At 47.5% G+C, this 20,695-nt stretch overlaps 1 protein-coding gene across 2 annotated transcripts; it reads right to left on the reverse strand.

Annotated features, from left to right (window-relative positions):
• Window positions 1-340: 340 nt before the first annotated feature.
• Window positions 341-20,224, reverse strand: suz12b (SUZ12 polycomb repressive complex 2 subunit b). Of its 2 annotated transcripts, XM_035403670.1 has the most exons (17): window positions 20,069-20,222; window positions 19,322-19,565; window positions 17,816-17,862; window positions 17,611-17,675; window positions 14,566-14,634; window positions 14,408-14,457; window positions 14,127-14,212; window positions 12,949-13,180; window positions 12,610-12,712; window positions 11,214-11,319; window positions 10,358-10,532; window positions 10,153-10,241; window positions 6,185-6,328; window positions 5,716-5,873; window positions 3,730-3,928; window positions 2,897-2,976; window positions 341-2,400 (listed from the first exon to the last, which is right to left on the reverse strand). In XM_035403670.1, the coding sequence occupies exons 2-17, from the start codon at window positions 19,506-19,508 to the stop codon at window positions 2,067-2,069; spliced, it is 2,124 nt and encodes a 707-aa protein (XP_035259561.1). In that variant the 5' UTR covers window positions 19,509-19,565; window positions 20,069-20,222; the 3' UTR covers window positions 341-2,066. The 2 variants fall into 2 exon arrangements, with proteins under 2 accessions (XP_035259561.1, XP_035259562.1); XM_035403671.1 differs by having other exon boundaries at window positions 341-2,385; window positions 19,322-20,224.
• Between the last annotated feature and the right edge of the window lie 471 nt (window positions 20,225-20,695).

Genomic DNA, 20,695 nt, shown 5'->3' on the forward strand with positions numbered 1-20,695 from the left:
TTACTTTGACTTTTTCTTCAAAATATGGAAAGGACTCTTGTTCTGCAATTAAAAAAAAAAACATTTTTCACCATACTTGTGCAGCAAGATTCCGTCAGTGCGTACATGTAGTTTTGAACTACCAATTGTTGAGAAATATGCAAAATCTAAAGTCTATGCACATATATAACTGTTATATATAATGCACATCAATGCAGAGGATACACATTTTTCATGGTTTGAGGATTTAAATAGGATTAATGATTTAATAAGATATTCCCTTTTCACTGCCTTTATGTCTACCACAATCATGCATGCAATGGATTAGTTAGTGCACTTTTCTATCATAAAAAAAATAACACCTGGTACAAAATACTTTTATTTTAAATAGAAAACAGGATTTTATGTAATCCCTTTATTACAAAATTCACAACTCGAACAAATTTAACAATGTTGTTTCTTGGTGATTTTTTTCTTCTTCTGGGCCAGCGACAAAACAATGTGTGCAAATAATGCCTTCTGAAGCTGTAAAGCATAGTTCCCTACGTCGGTGTGAGAAATATAGGTCTTCCCAAAACCACCATTATTCTACATGTGCACAGCTTTAGCAAATTAAAGCGACTGTTGAGGAAAATAGCAAGTATATAGCATGACGTATTTCACAGAAAATAGCACCAAAACTCCCCCTTTGGCTTGTAACCCCCAAAATGAACCGAGTGTGGACCCAACATACACAATTCTCAACCTGGCATACCGAGTTTGCCCTGAAAGTACTTTCTTTCCTTTGATTAGGCAAGATTCCCAAGAGCAGGGCACACAACTGCTTATTACTACTCTATACACACAACTTTTCATGGGAGTTAACGGCTCTGTCACGACACTAGAGGTGTTTCATGAACCCCATAATGGGCGGAGCTACAATGAACTGTCAATCACTGACATTTGAACCAATCGAATCTTTGTTCTCCACAGCGCAGCAAAATAATTGGCTAAAGCCACTGATATTACGCGGTAACTGCCCATATTTGGTTTAATGACTTCTCATTCTGCCATGATCCAGAGTGAGGAGCATTCCTCAGGGCGAAGCAGGATTTTCAGTGTTTTTTTTTTTTCTCCCCCCGAACGTGAAAGTGTGCGATGAGCGATCATACAGACATCATGATGCGACTGGGGTCCTGCCGACAGAGCTCGGACCCCAAGTAGTAGTAATAAACAAACAAAAACAAAAAACAAACAAAAAATAAGTCTGCATTTCCACTGGAAAATCTGTAAACATCTTCATGAGTGATCAGTGTTCGCGCACGGGTCTCGTGTCAGTAAAGTACCCTGTGTGAAGGCCGGCGGCAGGCCGCTTCCGCGCCCAACCGCGGTGGCGGCGGCGGTGGGCGGAAGTGCACTGCCGTGTCTGCAGTGAGCAGCGAGTCCAGGCGTCGGGATGGGCCGCCCTTAGTGACCTGGCACTACTCAAAAATCTCAGCACTGCATTCTGCAAGAGGTTAACCTTTCACAGAAAAAATTAAAAAAAACAAAAAAATGTAAAAGAAAACAAACAAAACAAAAAGCTCCGTTTAAAACTTCAGAATGCATCAGGCAACCGCTGCATTAAAAAGATTCTATTCAAACACATTAAACCCCCCCACCCCACCCCAAGTAGGCACCTAGAACAAGACAAGTGCTAAAATACATTACAAATGAATCATATGGCCAACTGTTAACAAGAGAGGAGAGACGGGACATAGTCATGATCGTTTATCATAATGCAGCCATACCATACATGCAGTATTCTTATGACACCGTTTAACAACTATCTGATAAGGGGGACAAGTATTCCAACCCAGACTGTGACACAGGTGAATGCAAATGACACAAACGGAAACGAGGACAAAAAGGGGACGTTCTCCAAACGACGGCTCGTCAAGGCGATCGATCGACAGCTCGGGGGCACCGAAACGGACCGTGCGCACGACACCCCCCCAGCGCCCTGCTTGGAATGCATCGGTCTGCCCCGAGTCCACCGCTGGCCTGTTCTTCTGCCACGGTCTGCCCCCAGGTCCCAGGTTATCCCCCTCCGCCAGGGATTTAGAGCTTCAGAGCTTCAGGTGCTCGCTGTGTCTGGGATCTCCGGAAGCTTCCTCGACGGCGTTGGCGGCGTCGTCATCGTCCCCGTCCCCCAGGCAGCTGCCGCCGTCGGCGCGGGGCGTGTCGCACCCGTTCTCCGGCGGGTCCCGCATCCCCCGCAGGCGGCCCATGGCCTTGTCTATGGTCGCGGTGTTGACCAGGTTGAAGTCGTGCATGCTGACCAGGTGCAGGAGGAAGTTCCTGCACAGGTTCTTCTCCACGATGTAGGGCCCGCACTTCTCCACAAACAGCATGCAGGCCTGGTTCATCTGATTGTCTGCTATGAATCTGGGGGGAGAAGGACTGTGAGACACCCATTACCTGGACTAGAGCCGACAAAGCCCATTTTTAGCATGGCTGTAATGATCAAGGTGGATATAAAATGGCAAGAATGTAATGTTCTCTCATATACAGGGCTCCTAAACTGAGATACAGGTCGCAAAATGTAACTTTCATTCACTCAAAATAGCCATATCACCAGTTCTTTCGCAAGAAACGGCAGACTTATGTGAAGGTTTACACACAAGGTCTGGCACCTTGGGATTTCTCTTTTTTTTTTCTTTGCTGAAGTGTACAATTTGGTATTCCATTCAGTGTCACAAAAAACAACAAATAAAAAACGAATTTACCATAAACAGCAGACAATGAGACGGCTCTACACAGCAGTGGCTTTAACAGACATCCATAATGTTCACTCCCTTATAAATCTGTATTCATACACATCTCAGGGTAGGAGCCTTCATACAAAAATCAAAATGGCTTTTCTTCTTTCGGACTAAAGGGTTTATCAGCCACCTACCCATGCTGCATCACGTGCAGATTCCAGAGCTTCATCACCTCCTTCTCGCCCTCGTTAACATCGGTGAACTCTTCAATTTGCTGTGAGGAGAACGGTCAGAAACACAATGAGGCAAGGCCAGAGGGGACCATCGACCAACCGCAAACCAGATCAAATGCCCAGTTCACTCACAGAAACCACCGGTAAATGGTAAATGGACTGCAATATTATAGCGCTTTTATCCAAAGCGCTTTACAATTGATGCCTCGCATTCACCAGCGCAGTTAGGGGTTAGGAGTCTTGCTCAGGGACACTTCGACATGCCCAGGGCGGGGGATTGAACCGGCAACCCTCCGACTGGCAGACAAGCGCTCTTACCGCTTGAGCTATGTCGCCCCAGCTGAGCTATGTCACGGTACAGCTGTTGTCATACAGAACCACTCAGAGTGCCATATGCATGGACAAGTAAATTAATGAGGACGTAGGCAAGCAGTCCATCATTACATAACAAAACAGGCAATTAGCGGACGCTCTTATCCAGAGCGGCTTACACAACTTTTTCATTGCATCCATTGATACAGCTGGATAGATACTGAAGCGATGCAGGTTAAGTACCTTTGCTCAAGGGCAAAAACGGCAGTGTCCTATCCAGGAATCGAACCTGCAACCTTTTAGGCTACAAGCCCAGTTCCTTACCCATTATATACTACACTGCCGTCCACAGTGTAGGTATTAACACCCAAATCGCACACATCTGCGACTAAAGCCAGCTGGGGCGGGGGGGGGGGGGGGGGGGGCTGATTTGGTGCTCTAACGCAGACGGGGGGGGGGGGGTGTCCGCAGGGGCGTCTCACCGTGATGGTCTTCTCCCTCAGCCACTCGGGGTCTCGCTCGTCCTCGCTGTCCACCTCCATCTCCTGCGGCCGCAGGGGCATGCAGCTGTCGCTGTGGAAGTACAGGCGGTTGTGGCCGCTGATGTAGGTGCGCTGCAGCTCCAGCTCCCCGTCCTCCGACTCCAGGAACTCCGACAGGCTGGGCTTCGTGCGCTTGGGCCTGCGGGGGAGTCACAAGGAGTCTGAGGGGGTGGTGGTGTGGCCTTAGGGGGCGTGGCCACTCACCCACCCCAACACCCAGCGGCAGGGCCGGACACAAACTGCACTGGCTCAGTCACCTGTGTGCATGCAGCTGGATTCAGAGTTGTACAAATCTTTTTCATTATTTTATTTATTTATTTTTTTAAAGAGAGCAGACAAAAACTTACTGAGGTCACATTTAACAGCAGGAAAAACAACACTCGTGAGTGATGATGAGTCAGAGACTTAAACAATGATCGCAAGTCTTGCTAGAGAGAAAACTGCACAAGATCATGGACATTTAAAAAAAGTATGTTGGTATGATTCAGAACGATACGGGTCGATTTTTGGAACGTACAGATTGTTTCCCTTTTGAACAGATACACTGATCCGGATCGATGTATCGTTACTTCCCTAGTAGTGTTTGCCTGACCAATAACCCAAACACCCTCTGGTGCTCCATGAAACCCTCTCCAGAGACTAACTGACAGTAATACGCTCATGTGCGACTGCAGTATAGACAGTCTGAGCGGTCCTCTCCGCTCAGTAGGGAAAGCTGCAGAGTTCAGGCTCAAACCCCCAGCAGTACAGCCGGTGCTGGGCTGGAAGAGGCTCGCCTGCACACCAGGATGTGGGTGTTAGGCGTCCCTGTAGGGCTCCTGCCTGCACACCAGGATGTGGGTGATGGGCGTCCCTGTAGGGCTCCTATCTGCACACCAGGATGTGGGTGATGGGCGTCCCCGTAGGGCTCCTACCTGCAGACCAGGATGTGGGTGATGGGCATCCCCGTAGGGCTCCTACCTGCACACCAGGATGTGGGTGATGGGCGTCCCCGTAGGGCTCCTACCTGCACACCAGGATGTGGGTGATGGGCGTCCCCGTAGGGCTCCTACCTGCACACCAGGATGTGGGTGATGGGCGTCCCCGTAGGGCTCCTACCTGCACACCAGGATGTGGGTGATGGGCGTCCCCGTAGGGCTCCTACCTGCACACCAGGATGTGGGTGATGGGCGTCCCCGTAGGGCTCCTACCTGCACACCAGGATGTGGGTGATGGGCGTCCCCGTAGGGCTCCTACCTGCACACCAGGATGTGGGTGATGGGCGTCCCCGTAGGGCTCCTACCTGCACACCAGGATGTGGGTGATGGGCGTCCCCGTAGGGCTCCTACCTGCACACCAGGATGTGGGTGATGGGCGTCCCCGTAGGGCTCCTACCTGCACACCAGGATGTGGGTGATGGGCGTCCCCGTAGGGCTCCTACCTGCACACCAGGATGTGGGTGATGGGCGTCCCTGTAGGGCTCCTACCTGCACACCAGGATGTGGGTGATGGGCGTCCCTGTAGGGCTCCTACCTGCACACCAGGATGTGGGTGATGGGCGTCCCCGTAGGGCTCATACCTGCACACCAGGATGTGGGTGACAAGCGTCCCTGTAGGGCTCCTACCTGCACACCAGGATGTGGGTGATGGGCGTCCCCGTAGGGCTCATACCTGCACACCAGGATGTGGGTGACAAGCGTCCCTGTAGGGCTCCTACCTGCACACCAGGATGTGGGTGATGGGCGTCCCTGTAGGGCTCCTACCTGCACACCAGGATGTGGGTGATGGGCGTCCCTGTAGGGCTCCTACCTGCACACCAGGATGTGGGTGATGGGCGTCCCTGTAGGGCTCCTACCTGCACACCAGGATGTGGGTGATGGGCGTCCCTGTAGGGCTCCTACCTGCACACCAGGATGTGGGTGATGGGCGTCCCTGTAGGGCTCCTACCTGCACACCAGGATGTGGGTGACGGTGGTCCTCTTGACGGGGCCGTTGCGGCTGAAGGCGAAGCCGGGCTGGCTGTGGATGTCCTGAGGGTTCCCCACGTACGAGCCGTCGTAGCACTCGTTAATGGACACGTCTACCCGGGCTCCTTTAGGATGAGGCTGGAGAGGAAGAGGAGGAGGACAGCCTGTCACACTCTTCATTACGCAGCACGCCATCTTCTGCCACCCAAGCACAACACTTCACCAACACGTTTTCTACCACTGCCTGAACAGCGGGCCTCTAAAAATTATCACCCAGTTCCCAACCGTCCCACAACAGGAGCAGCACCCATCCCACAACAGGAGCAGCACCCATCCCACATCAGGAGCAGCAGCGTCTGTGACGCTACATCCGCCCTTGACCCAGCGAGCAGACGCCAGTCACACGGCACAGCCGAGAGAGAAGAGGAGAGGAGGTTGCGGGTTCTCACCACGTAGCTGAAGATGAAGCGGCTGTGGGACAGCTTGAGGTGCTTGAGCAGACTGTAGAGCTGGCGGCAGTTGAGCGTGCACCAGGGGCAGTGCAGGTCGTCCCGCGCCTCCGTCTGCTGCCGGGTGTTGTTGTTGTACAGGAACTGGGGGGGGGGGGGGGGGGGGGGGGGGGAACAGATCAACACGGGGTTCAGGAGGTGCTGAATGTACATTACATTATAGGCATTTAGCAGACGCTCTTATCCAGAGCGACGTACAACAAGTGCATAGGTTTCATGATGTAGAGGCGCAAAAGAAACACTAGAGTGAAGTAAGGATCGTAGTGCCAGAAGTGACCACATCGATCAGGACTCCAACCCTGTAGAGTAAGCTTGTTCAGCAAGCAAGAATCCTACCAAGTACAAACTAGCACTGGAATCACACCTAATCATACAAAAACAATCCTGCCAGATACACTAACATAATCAAATTATCCTAGCTAGATACAGTGAGCTGAACTATAGGCTAGAGAGGGGTGGGGAGAGGTGCAGCCTGAAGAGATGAGTCTTCAGTCTGCGTTTGAAAGTGGTGAGATTCTCTGCTGTTCTGACCGTCACGGGGAGGTCATTCCACCAGCGAGGGGCCAGGACAGACAGCAGACGGGAGCGGGAAGTGCAGACGCCAAGAGGGGGAGGTGCCAAGCGTCCAGAGGTGGCCGAACGGAGAGGTCTGGCTGGTGTGTAGGGTCTGATGATCCTCTGAATGTACCCTGGTGCTGACCCCTTAGCTGCCTGGTATGCAAGCACCAAGGACTTAAATTTGATGCGAGCCATAACAGGCAGCCAGTGGAGGTCAGTGAGCAGGGGGGTGACATGGGAATGTCTGGGGAGGTTGTAGACCAGACGCGCTGCAGCATTCTGGATGAGCTGCAGGGGTCTGATGGCGGATGCTGGCAGACCAGCCAGTAGCGAGTTGCAGTAGTCCAAGCGGGACAGGACCATCGCTTGAACCAGGAGCTGGGTTGCGTAGGTGGTGAGGAAGGGGCGGATTCTCCGGATGTTGTACAGGAAGAACCTGCACGTTCGACTCACCGCCGTGATGTTCTGGGAGAGGGACAGTCTGTTGTCCATCACCACTCCAAGGTTTTTTGCGGTGGGTGATGACACCACAGTGTCCCCCAGGGAAATAGAAAAGTCGAGAAGGTTAGAGGATGGAGCAGGGATGAAGATCATCTCCGTCTTGCCTGGGTTCAGCTTAAGATGGTGGTTATCCATCCAGCTCTGGATGTCCCTCAGGCAAGCAGAGATGCGAGCAGAGACCCGAGTGTCAGAGGGCGGGAAGGAGAAAGAGTTGGGTGTCATCGGCATAACAATGATAGGACAACCCATGGGCAGAGATTACAGGACCAAGAGATTGGGTGTACAGGGAGAATAGGAGGGGACCAAGGACAGAGCGCTGGGGAACTCCTGTGGCAAGGGGGCGAGGTGCTGATACTGCACCAGCCCAGGCGACTTGGAAGGAGCGACCGGAGAGGTAGGACTCAATCCAGTTAAGTGCTGTGCCACAGATCCCCATAACTGCCAGGGAGGACAGGAGGATGGGATGGTTGACGGTGTCAATGGCAGCAGAAAGGTCTAGGAGGATCAGGACAGATGAATGGGAGGCTGCTTGTGCGGCGTGAAGCGACTCATTGACCGAGAGGAGTGCGGTCTCTGTCGAGTGGCCAGGTCTGAAGCCAGACTGGTAGGGGTCTAGGAGGTTGTTCAGGGAGAGAAAAGAGGAGAGTTGATTAGAAGCAGCTCATTCAATTGTTTTGGATAGGAAAGGGAGAAGGGAGACAGGACGGTAGTTCTGGATGACAGAGGGATCCAGAGTGGGCTTTTTCAGCAGTGGGGTGACGTGGGCCAGCTTGAAAGAAGAGGGGAAACATCCAGAAGACAAGGAGGAGTTCACGAGGGAGGTGACATATGGGAGGATGTCAGGTGTGATGGTCTGGAGGAGAGAGGAAGGGATGGGGTCAAGAGCACAGGTGGTAGGGCGGTGGGAGAGTAGGAGCTGGGAAACATCAGAGTCAGTGAGGGGAGAGAAAGTGGAGAAACAAGGGGAGGGAACAGAGCTGGGGGAGTGGGGAAGGGTGGTGGTGGACGTGAAGGAGCTGCGGACAAACAAACACCAAAACTAATGCTGGGCAAACTACAAAACGGGTAGAAGTCTAATCTAGCTACACTAATGGCAAAAAACAGATACTTAGCCCGCTCTAGGAGAACTTCTGCGGGTCCTGCACAGCTGAATCCTGATTGCACTTTCTGACCAACTAACTCCAAACAGTTCTAATATAGCGTCGCTCCAAGCCAGACTACAAGCCCTAATTAGCAAATGAAAAGCAGCTGGTGACTAAGCAATTGCCCCACAAACCAGCAGCTAACTAGCTCCACACAATGCCTGCTTGATGCAGTCAGTTAAGAGCAAATGAGGCTAATAAGATACTACACTTCAAACTACACTTCACAAACACCAAAACTAATGCTGGGCAAACTACAAAACAGGTAGAAGTCTAATCTAGCTACACTAATGGCAAAAAACAGATACTTAGCCCGCTCTAGGAGAACTTCTGCGGGTCCTGCACAGCTGAATCCTGATTGCACTTTCTGACCAACTAACTCCAAACAGTTCTAATATAGCGTCGCTCCAAGCCAGACTACAAACCCTAATTAGCAAATGAAAAGCAGCTGGTGACTAAGCAATTGCCCCACAAACCAGCAGCTAACTAGCTCCACACAATGCCTGCTTGATGCAGTCAGTTAAGAGCAAATGAGGCTAATAAGATACTACACTTCAAACTACACTTCACAAACAAACACCAAAACTAATGCTGGGCAAACTACAAAACAGGTAGAAGTCTAATCTAGCTACACTAATGGCAAAAAACAGATACTTAGCCCGCTCTAGGAGAACTTCTGCGGGTCCTGCACAGCTGAATCCTGATTGCACTTTCTGACCAACTAACTCCAAACAGTTCTAATATAGCGTCGCTCCAAGCCAGACTACAAGCCCTAATTAGCAAATGAAAAGCAGCTGGTGACTAAGCAATTGCCCCACAAACCAGCAGCTAACTAGCTCCACACAATGCCTGCTTGATGCAGTCAGTTAAGAGCAAATGAGGCTAATAAGGTACTACACTTCAAACTACACTTCACAAACAAACACCAAAACTAATGCTGGGCAAACTACAAAACAGGTAGAAGTCTAATCTAGCTACACTAATGGCAAAAAACAGATACTTAGCCCGCTCTAGGAGAACTTCTGCGGGTCCTGCACAGCTGAATCCTGATTGCACTTTCTGACCAACTAACTCCAAACAGTTCTAATATAGCGTCGCTCCAAGCCAGACTACAAGCCCTAATTAGCAAATGAAAAGCAGCTGGTGACTAAGCAATTGCCCCACAAACCAGCAGCTAACTAGCTCCACACAATGCCTGCTTGATGCAGTCAGTTAAGAGCAAATGAGGCTAATAAGATACTACACTTCAAACTACACTTCACAAACAAACACCAAAACTAATGCTGGGCAAACTACAAAACAGGTAGAAGTCTAATCTAGCTACACTAATGGCAAAAAACAGATACTTAGCCCGCTCTAGGAGAACTTCTGCGGGTCCTGCACAGCTGAATCCTGATTGCACTTTCTGACCAACTAACTCCAAACAGTTCTAATATAGCGTCGCTCCAAGCCAGACTACAAGCCCTAATTAGCAAATGAAAAGCAGCTGGTGACTAAGCAATTGCCCCACAAACCAGCAGCTAACTAGCTCCACACAATGCCTGCTTGATGCAGTCAATGAGGCTAATAAGATACGTTTAAAACAAGATATGTACGTTTAAAACGCAGCCAGCCAGAGGGTAGTGCCAAGCTCAAAGCACCAGGCCCAGGCTTACGTTTGAGTTTGCCACCCCTCACCCCCACCCACCATCACATTCCACTACTCACCTGATAAAATATACGCAGTTTCTGACGAGGTTCAACAAGGATTTGCTCCCTTCTTGCCTGAATATCTGTGGCAATCGACTCCTTCACAGCTGTGAACAGAACGAAGGGGGGGGGGGGGCGGTTTGGGTGTCAGAAACAGGTAAAAATGAGCACGTGGCTGAAGGTGAGCTCCACGTGGATGAAGGTGGGGGGGGGACTCTCTCACCGACTGGCGCAGGCCTGAGCATGCTGGGGCGGCTCTCCACCGCGCTGGCGTCCGAGTTGCGGGTGGCCAGCGGCTTGGCCACCGGGGCGGTGGGCCGGTCGTGGGCGTCGCCGGTCCAGCGGAGGGTGAACTGCAGCGTCGGTCCCTGAGAGAAGGTCTCAAACGGAGGCAGCCGCTGTGGAGCAGCCAAAAAAAACGGTCACAACATCAGCACCGTCTCGCTCCCCCTCCCCCCAAACCCCCGCCCCCCCCAGTGTGAGCCACTCACCAACTCTTCTGCCCATAGCCCACCCTGTGATGAATGATAAGGGCATCCCTCAAGCTGTCCACTAAATATACAAACATGGAAGACCTTCCCTAAAGGATCACCAGACTGCCAGTCAGGATGGCTCCAAAACTCTCTCCACAACTACGGGATGTACAATAATATCCAAGTGGCACGGGTATGGCCCATTAATAACTTGAAATAAATTCATAAATAGCAGCTGATAAGTTATGGCCAATATTACTATGCAACATACATGCGATAGAGCCACCAATGTATTTCATGCGCCATTAATGCTGCGTATCAAGGGAAAACCTCATTCCAAAAAGAACAGCCTAACCATAGTCACCTGAAACTCTTAATTTTTATCAGCCAATGGTGGGTGAGTGCAATCATTTATGAAAGACGGAAAAAACACCTGGATGCGCTCATCTACTTCTTCCACAAACGCGGAAACCTGGTAGCAGTTTGCGTTTGTGCTGGAATGAACAGCACGAAGCTATCAGCATCAGCCACAGTGCCCAGTTAATTTATTAATTACTGACACGGGCTGCAGAATTTCTGCATTTTGCACCCCTAATCAGAACACACCTTCCCATCCAGAATGGTTTCCCAACTGGCCCTTTTCTTGCCTACGGGACACTCCACCATCTCCTGCATGGACACTTCGTACTCCCCATCCAACAGCTGCAAGCGCCTGGAAAAAGCAAACAGTCAGTCTTAGGAAAACAGGAGCAGAAGTAAACCTCTTAAAAAGAGTTAACTGTGGGCATGCACTTTTACTGAGAAACTGGGGAACGTCATAGCAGAAGGCTACCTGCGCTTATTTAGAAACCCTAGTGCAAATAGATTTATAAAAACTGGACGACAAAAAAAAAATCCAGCAAACCCTACCAATATCTGGAGGAGTTTTAGTCAGGTTTTACTACGTAACTGATATTTTACTATTCACTATGCCGATGCTACAGGAAGATGGCAGTGAACCCACTTTTTGCGTTAATCTCCATTTCAGACACAGCATCTGCCACACGCTACTCAATAGTTACGTACACCTTAATCCGTCCTGACAGGATGGGGGAAAAGATAGGAAAAGAAAGAAAGGAGAACAAGAGACAGACAGGCTTAAAAAGCCATTACTGCAAATAGAAGAAGAGTGGGGAAGAGAGGGAAGACTGTGGAGGTGAGGCGGTGGTACATATGCACCAGGGCACAAACGCTTGTTTTGCCGAAGTGGAAGATGAGCCGATATCGCCATGTGAGGAGAACGCCGGCGTTTATCTGATCCGTGCCGGCCTGGTTACGACAGAGAACGGAACACGATGAACGCAAAGAAATACCCAACCGGGTGGCCGAGTGGAAACGCAATACGGCCACCCGGTTGGGTATTTCTTTGCGTTCATCGTGTTCCGTTCTCTGTCGTAACCAGGCCGGCACGGATCAGATAAACGCCGGCGTTCTCCTCACATGGCGATATCGGCTCATCTTCCACTTCGGCAAAACAAGCGTTTGTGCCCTGGTGCATATGTACCACCGCCTCCCTCCACAGTCTTCCCTCTCTTCCCCACTCTTCTTCTATTTGCAGTAATGGCAGTTTTTCAACAACTGTGGCAGACTTGTAGGGCTGGTTCCCAAATCTCCATTGGGGAAATGTTTTCAAGTGCAAGGCTTGGCTGAATCCTTGTCTGGGAAACCGACCCATAATGACTACTATTACAGGCGAATCCTCACTGTTCCATCCGAACTCTCCTGTAAAAAGGTTAAACGTGTTTTGCCTGAAGACAAATGGCCATCATCCACGTCCATAATGAGAGGGCTGCTGATGAAGACCAAAATGGCGGAGATGGAATGGAAAGTGCTATACTCTTCATCCGACTTCAAGAACACAACTTAAAGCATAATAGCTCACACACACAAACAGGAGGACAACAAACAGCTCTGAGGGAAGCCAGAGGTAGAAGGCAGAAGAAACAAACTGTCTTCTGATCACCTGTTCTTGTCAAAGACCGTCATCTGTGCGACAAAGCTGGTTTCTTCACCGTCTCTGTGGGAGGAGCTCCTCTTCTTTCTGCTCGGAAGCTCTTCCGCAACATCTGGGAACAGAAATTACAGGGCCGAGTAAACAGATGTTGAGAGTCCAACAGATCCAAGCCTAACCCTGTGGAGGCTGACTGCAGGCAGGACCACACACATCATGGATATATTTTGATGAATTACTTCTTTATAGGAAAAGGGGCTTAGCCCCCCCCCCCCATTCAAAAAGAAACACACACAAACGCTGTAAACAGGAATGTGCAAGACTGCGCTAAGAGTGCGGTGAAATACTTGCCGATGTTTTCATCAGTCTCCCCGTTGGAAAGGCCGTTCAGAAGGCTCCTGCCCGGCTGGGACACTCTGAACAGCAGGGAGTAGGACTTGACCATGTGACTGTTGCTGGGCTCAAACTCACTGCTGGACACCAGCAGGGAGGGGAAGCTGCTGGGCTTGGCCTGGCTGTAGTCCGGGTTCAAAGGCACCTGCTTTTTACCTGTAGGCACTTGTTTAACTGGGCAGCTGACGTCCTACGAACACAACAAACAAATTCCGCAAGTGAGCACCATGACACATGATGAACAACGAACTACTACTCACTCAGTCAGTAGCCACACAAGCAGAGTGCCCACATGAACCCTTCCCACTCAAGCACACACACACACACGTACAACTGACTCAACTAACAGACAACAGGTCTTTGCAGAGATGCTTGCTGAAAAAAACCTGAAAATAATCCAAAATAAAGCAGCCGAGAAAGCCTTGGTCATGAACTCATTTTCTGGTGGGGCGCTGCTGTGATGAATGAGGCTGACCCTCCTGCAGTGCGTTGTGTTTCTCTGAACGGACAGCACACCCACGCTGGCGTCTCTCCTCCAGTCCTTCTCAAAGCAGAGCTCAGCACCCCACACTGAACACCTACAGCAGCCAGGGGGGAGGGCTGGTGTGCCAGTTCAGACTGAACACCTACAGCAGCCGAGGGGAGGGGGGGGGGGGGTGCTGGTGTGCCCCACACTGAACACCTACAGCAGCCAGGGGGGAGGGCTGGTGTGCCACACTGAACACCAACAGCAGTCGAGGGGGGGGGGGGGGGGGGTCACACTGTACTGTGGGCGGGGCGTATGACAGACCGAACACAAGGGCCGTGGGCCAGTCACGATGGCAGAGAGAAACAGGGCTCGTGACACGAGTGCCCACGCATCACCACTGCCATCCGACTCATGAGCAATGCAGCCGAGTCATTACTGCGTGGACTCCGCAGGAAACAGAGGGCCTGCCCTTTCAATGAGAGCTTGAAACGGAACATTCTGGTTCCCCCCCCACCCCGCCCCACCCCACTCCACAATTCCAGACCTTACTCAGACACATTCAACATTTCGGTGAAGGAGCCGTAACAGCGACGTACGAGTGCTGATAACTTCCTTGACTTTCGGCGGTGTTAGATGTTACCGCTTTAAATGTTTCCCAGACGCTTACCTTTCGTTTTTTATGGCAGACTTTAACAAGTAGCACCTCTAAAGACACAGAGTTCTGCTCATTCTCTGAGTTTTGCGATGGCTTTTCTGTAAAGTAAAAAAAAGAATAAAAAATGTAGTTGTAGCATTAATTTATTGGCATCTGCTTAGAATATCTGAAAGTCACAATAAAGCAAACTATAATTGATAATACTGGCTATTTGTAATTATCAGCAGAGCTAACAGTTTAATATAACAGCAAACCGGGAGCTGATCTACAAACAGGGAAAAAACCACACATACCTATCTTATGGAAGAATCCAGTAAATGTAAGTTGCAGATGAGATGACAAACTGGGGAGACAGAGATGAAGACGGTGAAGCAAATCTGAGCCCTCATGAAGGGCGCGCCATCTGAAACACGGGGCTCCGGCGATGACCTCACCGCGTGGGATCAGTTACCTGAGCGCCTCCTGATCCCCCTTCATCTTCTCCACCTTCAGCAGCAGGTCATCCACTTTGAAAGACTTTCTGAAGACGCAGAAAACGGGGTTTAATGACACAGCAGAAACCACGTAAGCCCCCAAAGGGGTCAGCGCACAGAGAGGGGGAGAGAGAGGGGAGGGGGAGGGAGGGAGGAGGACAGAGGGAGGGAGGGGGGAGAGAGAGACTGCTTTGAAGTCCCTAAGTAGTCCTCCACATCCTTCTCACCAAACTCAACTTCTTTAACATGAAAAAATTAAGTAAGAACACATACAGTAAAATAAGACAAAATTATTCTAATCGTTTGCTGTATTTATGATTTATACATTTGAAAAGCCGTTTCAAAGACTTCTTTCCTCAGTGAAAGATTCAGAAACCTGTGCTACATGGTTGATAAGAAATGAACACTACTATCCACCTGCATCACAGCTTTAATTATCATTCAGCACCCGAGGTTTCCGCATAATAAACAGAGACATCACACAAGAATCCTCACTATCAAATAAAAATGTTTAGTTATTTATTTTTTTAATCCAAGACCACCAGCTAAATGCTGTACATACTTCACTTTATATGGTGAGACATTTCTCAATTCCAAGTTAATCAGTCATATTTTTAGAACAATGCAATGCATCGTGCCAAAACCGTCAATCGCTCCAAATTCCTGTTTTTTAAACCGGCTGAAATACATGAAGTTAACATAGTGGGAAAAAGTACCACCTACTCCCACGGGCCTCAGTTCCTCAGTATGGACAAATATTATTACAGTTTAGGGTGTGAAATTCCTGCAAGGCTGTTTTTAAGCTGCCAACATTCATACAGTTATAATTATTGGGATTGTGATCAGATGACAGTCAGAACTGCTGCTAGTGGCATAGTCACACTGCTACAGTTTCAATACTTTTTAGCTGAAGATTAATTTGCCATATTAATTGGCGAACAAGACAGCTACAGGAGCTGCACACTGATTCCTCTAGGCCATGGTCCAGCCCGACACCCCAACCCAAAAACTCTACGCTCTGTCGTCACTGGGCACCTAGCTCTCCCATCTCTGAGGCGACGAGGTCATCGCCCCTCCCAGCCTCGACTCCTCTCCTTAATGGCTCCCCCAATGGTGGAACAGCCTGACCACCTCTCATCAGGAAATTTATATCTCTGCTCCCCTTCTCCCCTCTGATTCCCGATTCTTGTTCCCCTCTTCCCCCTCCATCTGCCCGATATTCCCCCATCCCAAAATAAAAACATAAAATTTATATAAAATTATATAAAGTTTATATAAAATTATATTCAATAACTTCCCTTCCACGTGTTAATTCTAGTGACGAAGGATTAAGGATTACCCACCACGGAGGGTCACTGCTCAGCTGTTGCGCTTCTAATTATATGCTACATGTGATGAAGGTGATTTATGGACCTAGACCTTTTCTTCATTTTGCACTCATTCCAAGTCACTCTGGGTAAGAGCACCAGCTAAATGCCTGAAATGTAATTTCCTATGCAAAACAGCAATAAATCCATGCGCTCTCATTTTCATGTGGCTGAACAGACAAATTTCTCAAGAAAAACTACCACCACATCACTTACATTAAGTGCCACCATTTAAATAAAGAATTCCCCTTTTGCTTTACTAATCTATGCCAGGGAGCAAAATGGGCATGGGTGGACAAACTGGGAATGCTAGACATCACATGGAGAGAACTCTTTCCCTGAGCTGGTGACAGCATGTATCATATGGACCCTGGTTATTTTCACTACTACATTACAGCCTTCGTTGAGTAAATTTTTGCCATTTTCAGGATTTAAGCTCCTGCTATTGAGAAGTGACCAGACATATCTCACTCTAGGTCCCTGATCTGTATTGTGCTTAAGGTCCATCCGCGATTCACTTAGCATCTGGTTAAGGAACAGAAGACCCGATGCCAGCTATGCAGAGAGATTCTGACGTGACCTCTCTCTCTCTCTCTCTCTCTCTCTCTCTCTCAGCATGAGGAAACGGTGTCTGCAAGAGCAACTCATCACAGATAAGGCTTCAGGAAACGATACTACTCATCCTGAGACCCCAGTTGCATAACCGGTGTCTTTTTACATCTTCACTGCACAGATGGGACTGGTGAAAACACCCAGTGCATACGGAAGGATTAATGCTTGAACAGTGGTGTGAATTCCAAAGATTGGTATCACAAACCCTATTCGTATATTCTACTCGGTACTGTGGGTGCACAGCAACACAGAAGACAAACTAAACTAAACGGCAGACTAAAATTATACATTGTTTATAAACAAGGAAGACCATCAATAGTCGAGAAGAACAGGAATTCCATCTTAAGTAGTTTCACTTGGTTCTGTATTTACAGTTATAGAAAAACACCAGAAACAAGTCAAAATATAATTTTAGAGAAAAGATGGACTCAGTTTGCTTCCGTTTAAGGATAAGCCACTGTTAATGGTGCATTTGTTTAAGAAACTTTGGAAAGACTTCATGACAAACATGTATCTCACATCGGTGCAACAATGGTACTAAACATTTACCAGTATACAGAACTACAACAAAGCCACAGGGAAATGATACATTACATTACAGGCATTTAGCAGACGTTCTTACCCAGAGCAACTTACACAACTTTTTTTACATTGCATTCATTTATACAGCTGGATATATACTGAAGCAATGATGGTTAAGTACCTTGCTCAAGGGTACAATGGCAGTGTCCAACCCGGGAATCGAACCTATAACCTTTCAGGTTACAAGCCCAGTTCCTCACCCACTATACTACAGTTGTGCTTTATAATTTGTGTTTGCGTTACACCTAATAGTGCCTTTTTTTTTTTTTTTTTAAATGGAGGCAATTTTCACGCACAAAACATATGACCATTCTGAGCAAGCAAAGGCAGGCAGGATCTTGAAAATTTTAAATAACTGCCAACAAGGACCAATGCAATATGGTGCCAATTAGAATTTACAGAGAATTCACATTAAAATAATGAATAAAACAAAGACATTCAATTAACTACATTTACATTTACCTTTTGGCGTGTGTTCTTGAGTTTCTATGGGACATGTACGTGAGAGTTCTGTGCAAAAATATAGGCTAAGAGAAGGAGGAAAGAAATTTTTAAAGTAATTAATATATAATTTTAATAATGTTGAATCAGGTTAAATAACATTATAACTTCTATTTTGATAACTGCATTGGAAGAGCAGCTTAAGATAGTTTCCAAACATACTTACCGCAATCAGATTCCTTGTGCGAAGGAATCTATAGATTTGAGTAGGTTCTGCAAATTTAAAACAAGATGTTACCAATCTGCACACTACCATGTTTGGTTGGGTCATTGGTTTTCCAGTTCAGCCAAAAATGTAACCAATGTGCTACAAGCCAACGGTCTTCACTTTGGAGACTAGCCAGTTCTTATTAGTGTGATGGAGTAGAGCACAAGCATGTTGTATTTCAAAGACCATTTTAGCAGGTTTTACTCAACATATCTTTGACAGCCTTTAAAGGAAAACGACCAGTGATATGGTCAATAACCAAAATTTGGTTGGTTAAGTGGTCAAACCACTGCCTATATTGAACGAATTACCTGCATGTTCAAGTTAACTAGTATGGCACTGTGGCATCCAACAAATATTGATTATACAGCTACTGCACAATATACCCCATTTGACAGCTCACCAAATTAGCTTTCATACATCACTGCCTAAAAATCAGATACTGGCAATCTGTTTTCATTTCAACTGAGACTGGAGGGGAATGATATCAGACAAGACTTAGCTAGATCATACGAATGGACCAGTCATGATTGACAGATTTTACCATAAAATGGCATCCTGCGGAATACGGGAAGGTTGAACTCTATCATTTAACTAACGTGTCTAAAGACAAGAATTGAGTTCAATGATGTTCTAAGCGAATTTCGACGCATAACGTTAGGCGCCATGTAGGCTACGATAACTTTCGTGTTCCCGTGAAGATTACCTTTTGGTCTAAGAACAGTGAATCATTCTCAGGGGATGCAAATTAGAAGTAACTAGATAACATTACGTTGCAATAACCCATTTTGCCACTTTGACAAGCAGATGTCTTGAATCACTGAAACCCCATATTCCCATTTCAGCCAACTAGTAAATTTTGTTGTCTTAACTTATTTTATCCAACATTTGCCAGTTTGAAAATGGCTTGCTGCATCGAATAGAAAGTTGCCCACTCCGATATTATACCGATATTGTAACATAAGCGATTTTCCTATCCAGAAATCAAGCAAATTCAGTTGATATTGAATAACATTAAAAACTTGTTCTCTTGATGAGAGGAGTCTGCACCATAAACTGTATAAAAATAGGTCTGCACCAAATCTAACTAGTCTAACGTTACCTATTCATCAGTTGTTAGTATTGGTAGTTAGCCCTGTTGTGATAAGCCATCTTAACAAACCACGATAGTAACTCGAAATACCTTGAACACCACATTTAGCTAAATGGCTAACAGTTACCTGCCTACTGTGGATAACACATGCGTAGACTATGTAGCTAAATATTTAATTTTGCTAGCACTAGCTCCAAAGTAGCTAACGACCCAGTAGTGTGTTACCAAGCTGTCTGTTTAGCTATAATTCACTATGTTCACCACACAACAAACGCAACTACTTGTCTATCGTGACAGTATAAGTTATGCTAGTTCACTTTTCCCCTCGTTTTTTTTCTGAATCAACAAACTAGCTGTAGCTAGCTACTTACTTTCGAAGGCCTGCAAGAACAGTTCATGGTCGGCTTGAATGTGTTCAATCTTCGGCTTCTTCACCGAGGCCATCATAACAGCTGAAGACGGGTAGACAGCACCGTTGGTTCTGCAACCGGTACCGGTTCCCATAACGTGGCCTGCGCCTGAACTACCAACCCCCGTGTTCGGTTTCTGAGGAGCCATCCAGCAAACCACGACGGCTTGTAAAGCCTTTATCTGGTACAGCACCAGATTAAGTCCCTTTTCAAAACAAAGGAAACGAAAACCCAGCTCAAAATCCAATAGCTGTTGACACTTTACTTTTTTAAAAAACTTGCTAGTTAGCTAGTGCTGGTGAAAAATAGCTAGCTGGCTGACGATAACAACGCGAAGCTAACTAGCTGGCTGCACGCTATCGATAGTTAGCTAGACCAGCTTCCTAAACCAAGTCTTTTCAAATTAGCTAGCTAATGTTAGCTAGCTGGTTAAGCTTGTAAAATAGCTCCTTCGACTATTTTTTTTAGCTATGGATCAGTAAATTTTCTTTAGAAATCAGGAAGCAAAACAGCTCGTTTGGTATCTAGATATTCTATATCCCTTTCCGAACAACTACTAAAGCTAGCTAACGTTAACTTTGGCTAAATAGCTAGACTGCTGTTATTGCAGTGGCTCCGGTGAAGCCATTGAGAATTGAGAACTGGAGGCAAGTTTAGTTAGCTAGCCAATGTAACTAGTCGTCTAAATGTAAAGTTAACATGTCTTACTCTATTTCAAGATACAATTTACAGCAGATTTCATTTTGACCTTTTAATAAATATAAAATTACAAGTGTATAGCATTAAATTAAATACGTGACTAGTCTCGCGACTACTACTGAAACTCCTGTATAACTCTCTCGCGTTATGAGCAAAAACCGAAATTCTATCCGCCCCGCCCCCACGAGGGACTTTGAACTCTGGATATTATGATTGGTCTATTGTGAGTTCAAGGGCGTAAAAGACAAGTTCGGTGGAGAAAACAAAATTGCCGCTCGCGCTCCTTTCCCCTTTGAAACGATTTTGCGGGAAATCGTCGTGCAAGCGTGGTGCATCAAGGGAGCTACTAATTTACAGGAACTCTCTTCTTTGTGTATACAGTGTAACAAATGGATACATTTTTAGTTGTAGGTTGTCAGTAATCCAGGACAGACTTGAATTTGTCATTGTACTGAATACAATTTAGACTGGTGGAATATCGTTGTCCTGTGCAAACGAAAATAGACAAGGGACTTTCATGAAATGGAGCTGGACCGTCAGTCAGTGTGCGGACAAACATGAGCGTTTTGCACCTGCTGTTAGGGGGAGTAGTTTCAGTAACCTACTTCTCATTTAACAAATGTAAGCCTTTGGCCT

This window comes from Anguilla anguilla, chromosome 2 (assembly GCF_013347855.1).
Source record: "Anguilla anguilla isolate fAngAng1 chromosome 2, fAngAng1.pri, whole genome shotgun sequence".
NCBI lineage: Eukaryota > Metazoa > Chordata > Actinopteri > Anguilliformes > Anguillidae > Anguilla > Anguilla anguilla.

Bases quoted from the DNA above. Each gene is read 5' to 3' on its own strand.
- suz12b (XM_035403670.1), bottom strand. From the start codon at position 19,508: ATGGCTCCTCAGAAACCGAACACGGGGGTTGGTAGTTCAGGCGCAGGC. The intron at 5,874-6,184 runs GTGAGAACCCGC...CTTCCTCTCCAG, and splicing joins GCTTCATCTTCAGCTACGTG to CCTCATCCTAAAGGAGCCCG. The intron at 2,401-2,896 runs GTAGGTGGCTGA...GGTGTCTCACAG, and splicing joins CTGCACGTGATGCAGCATGG to TCCTTCTCCCCCCAGATTCA.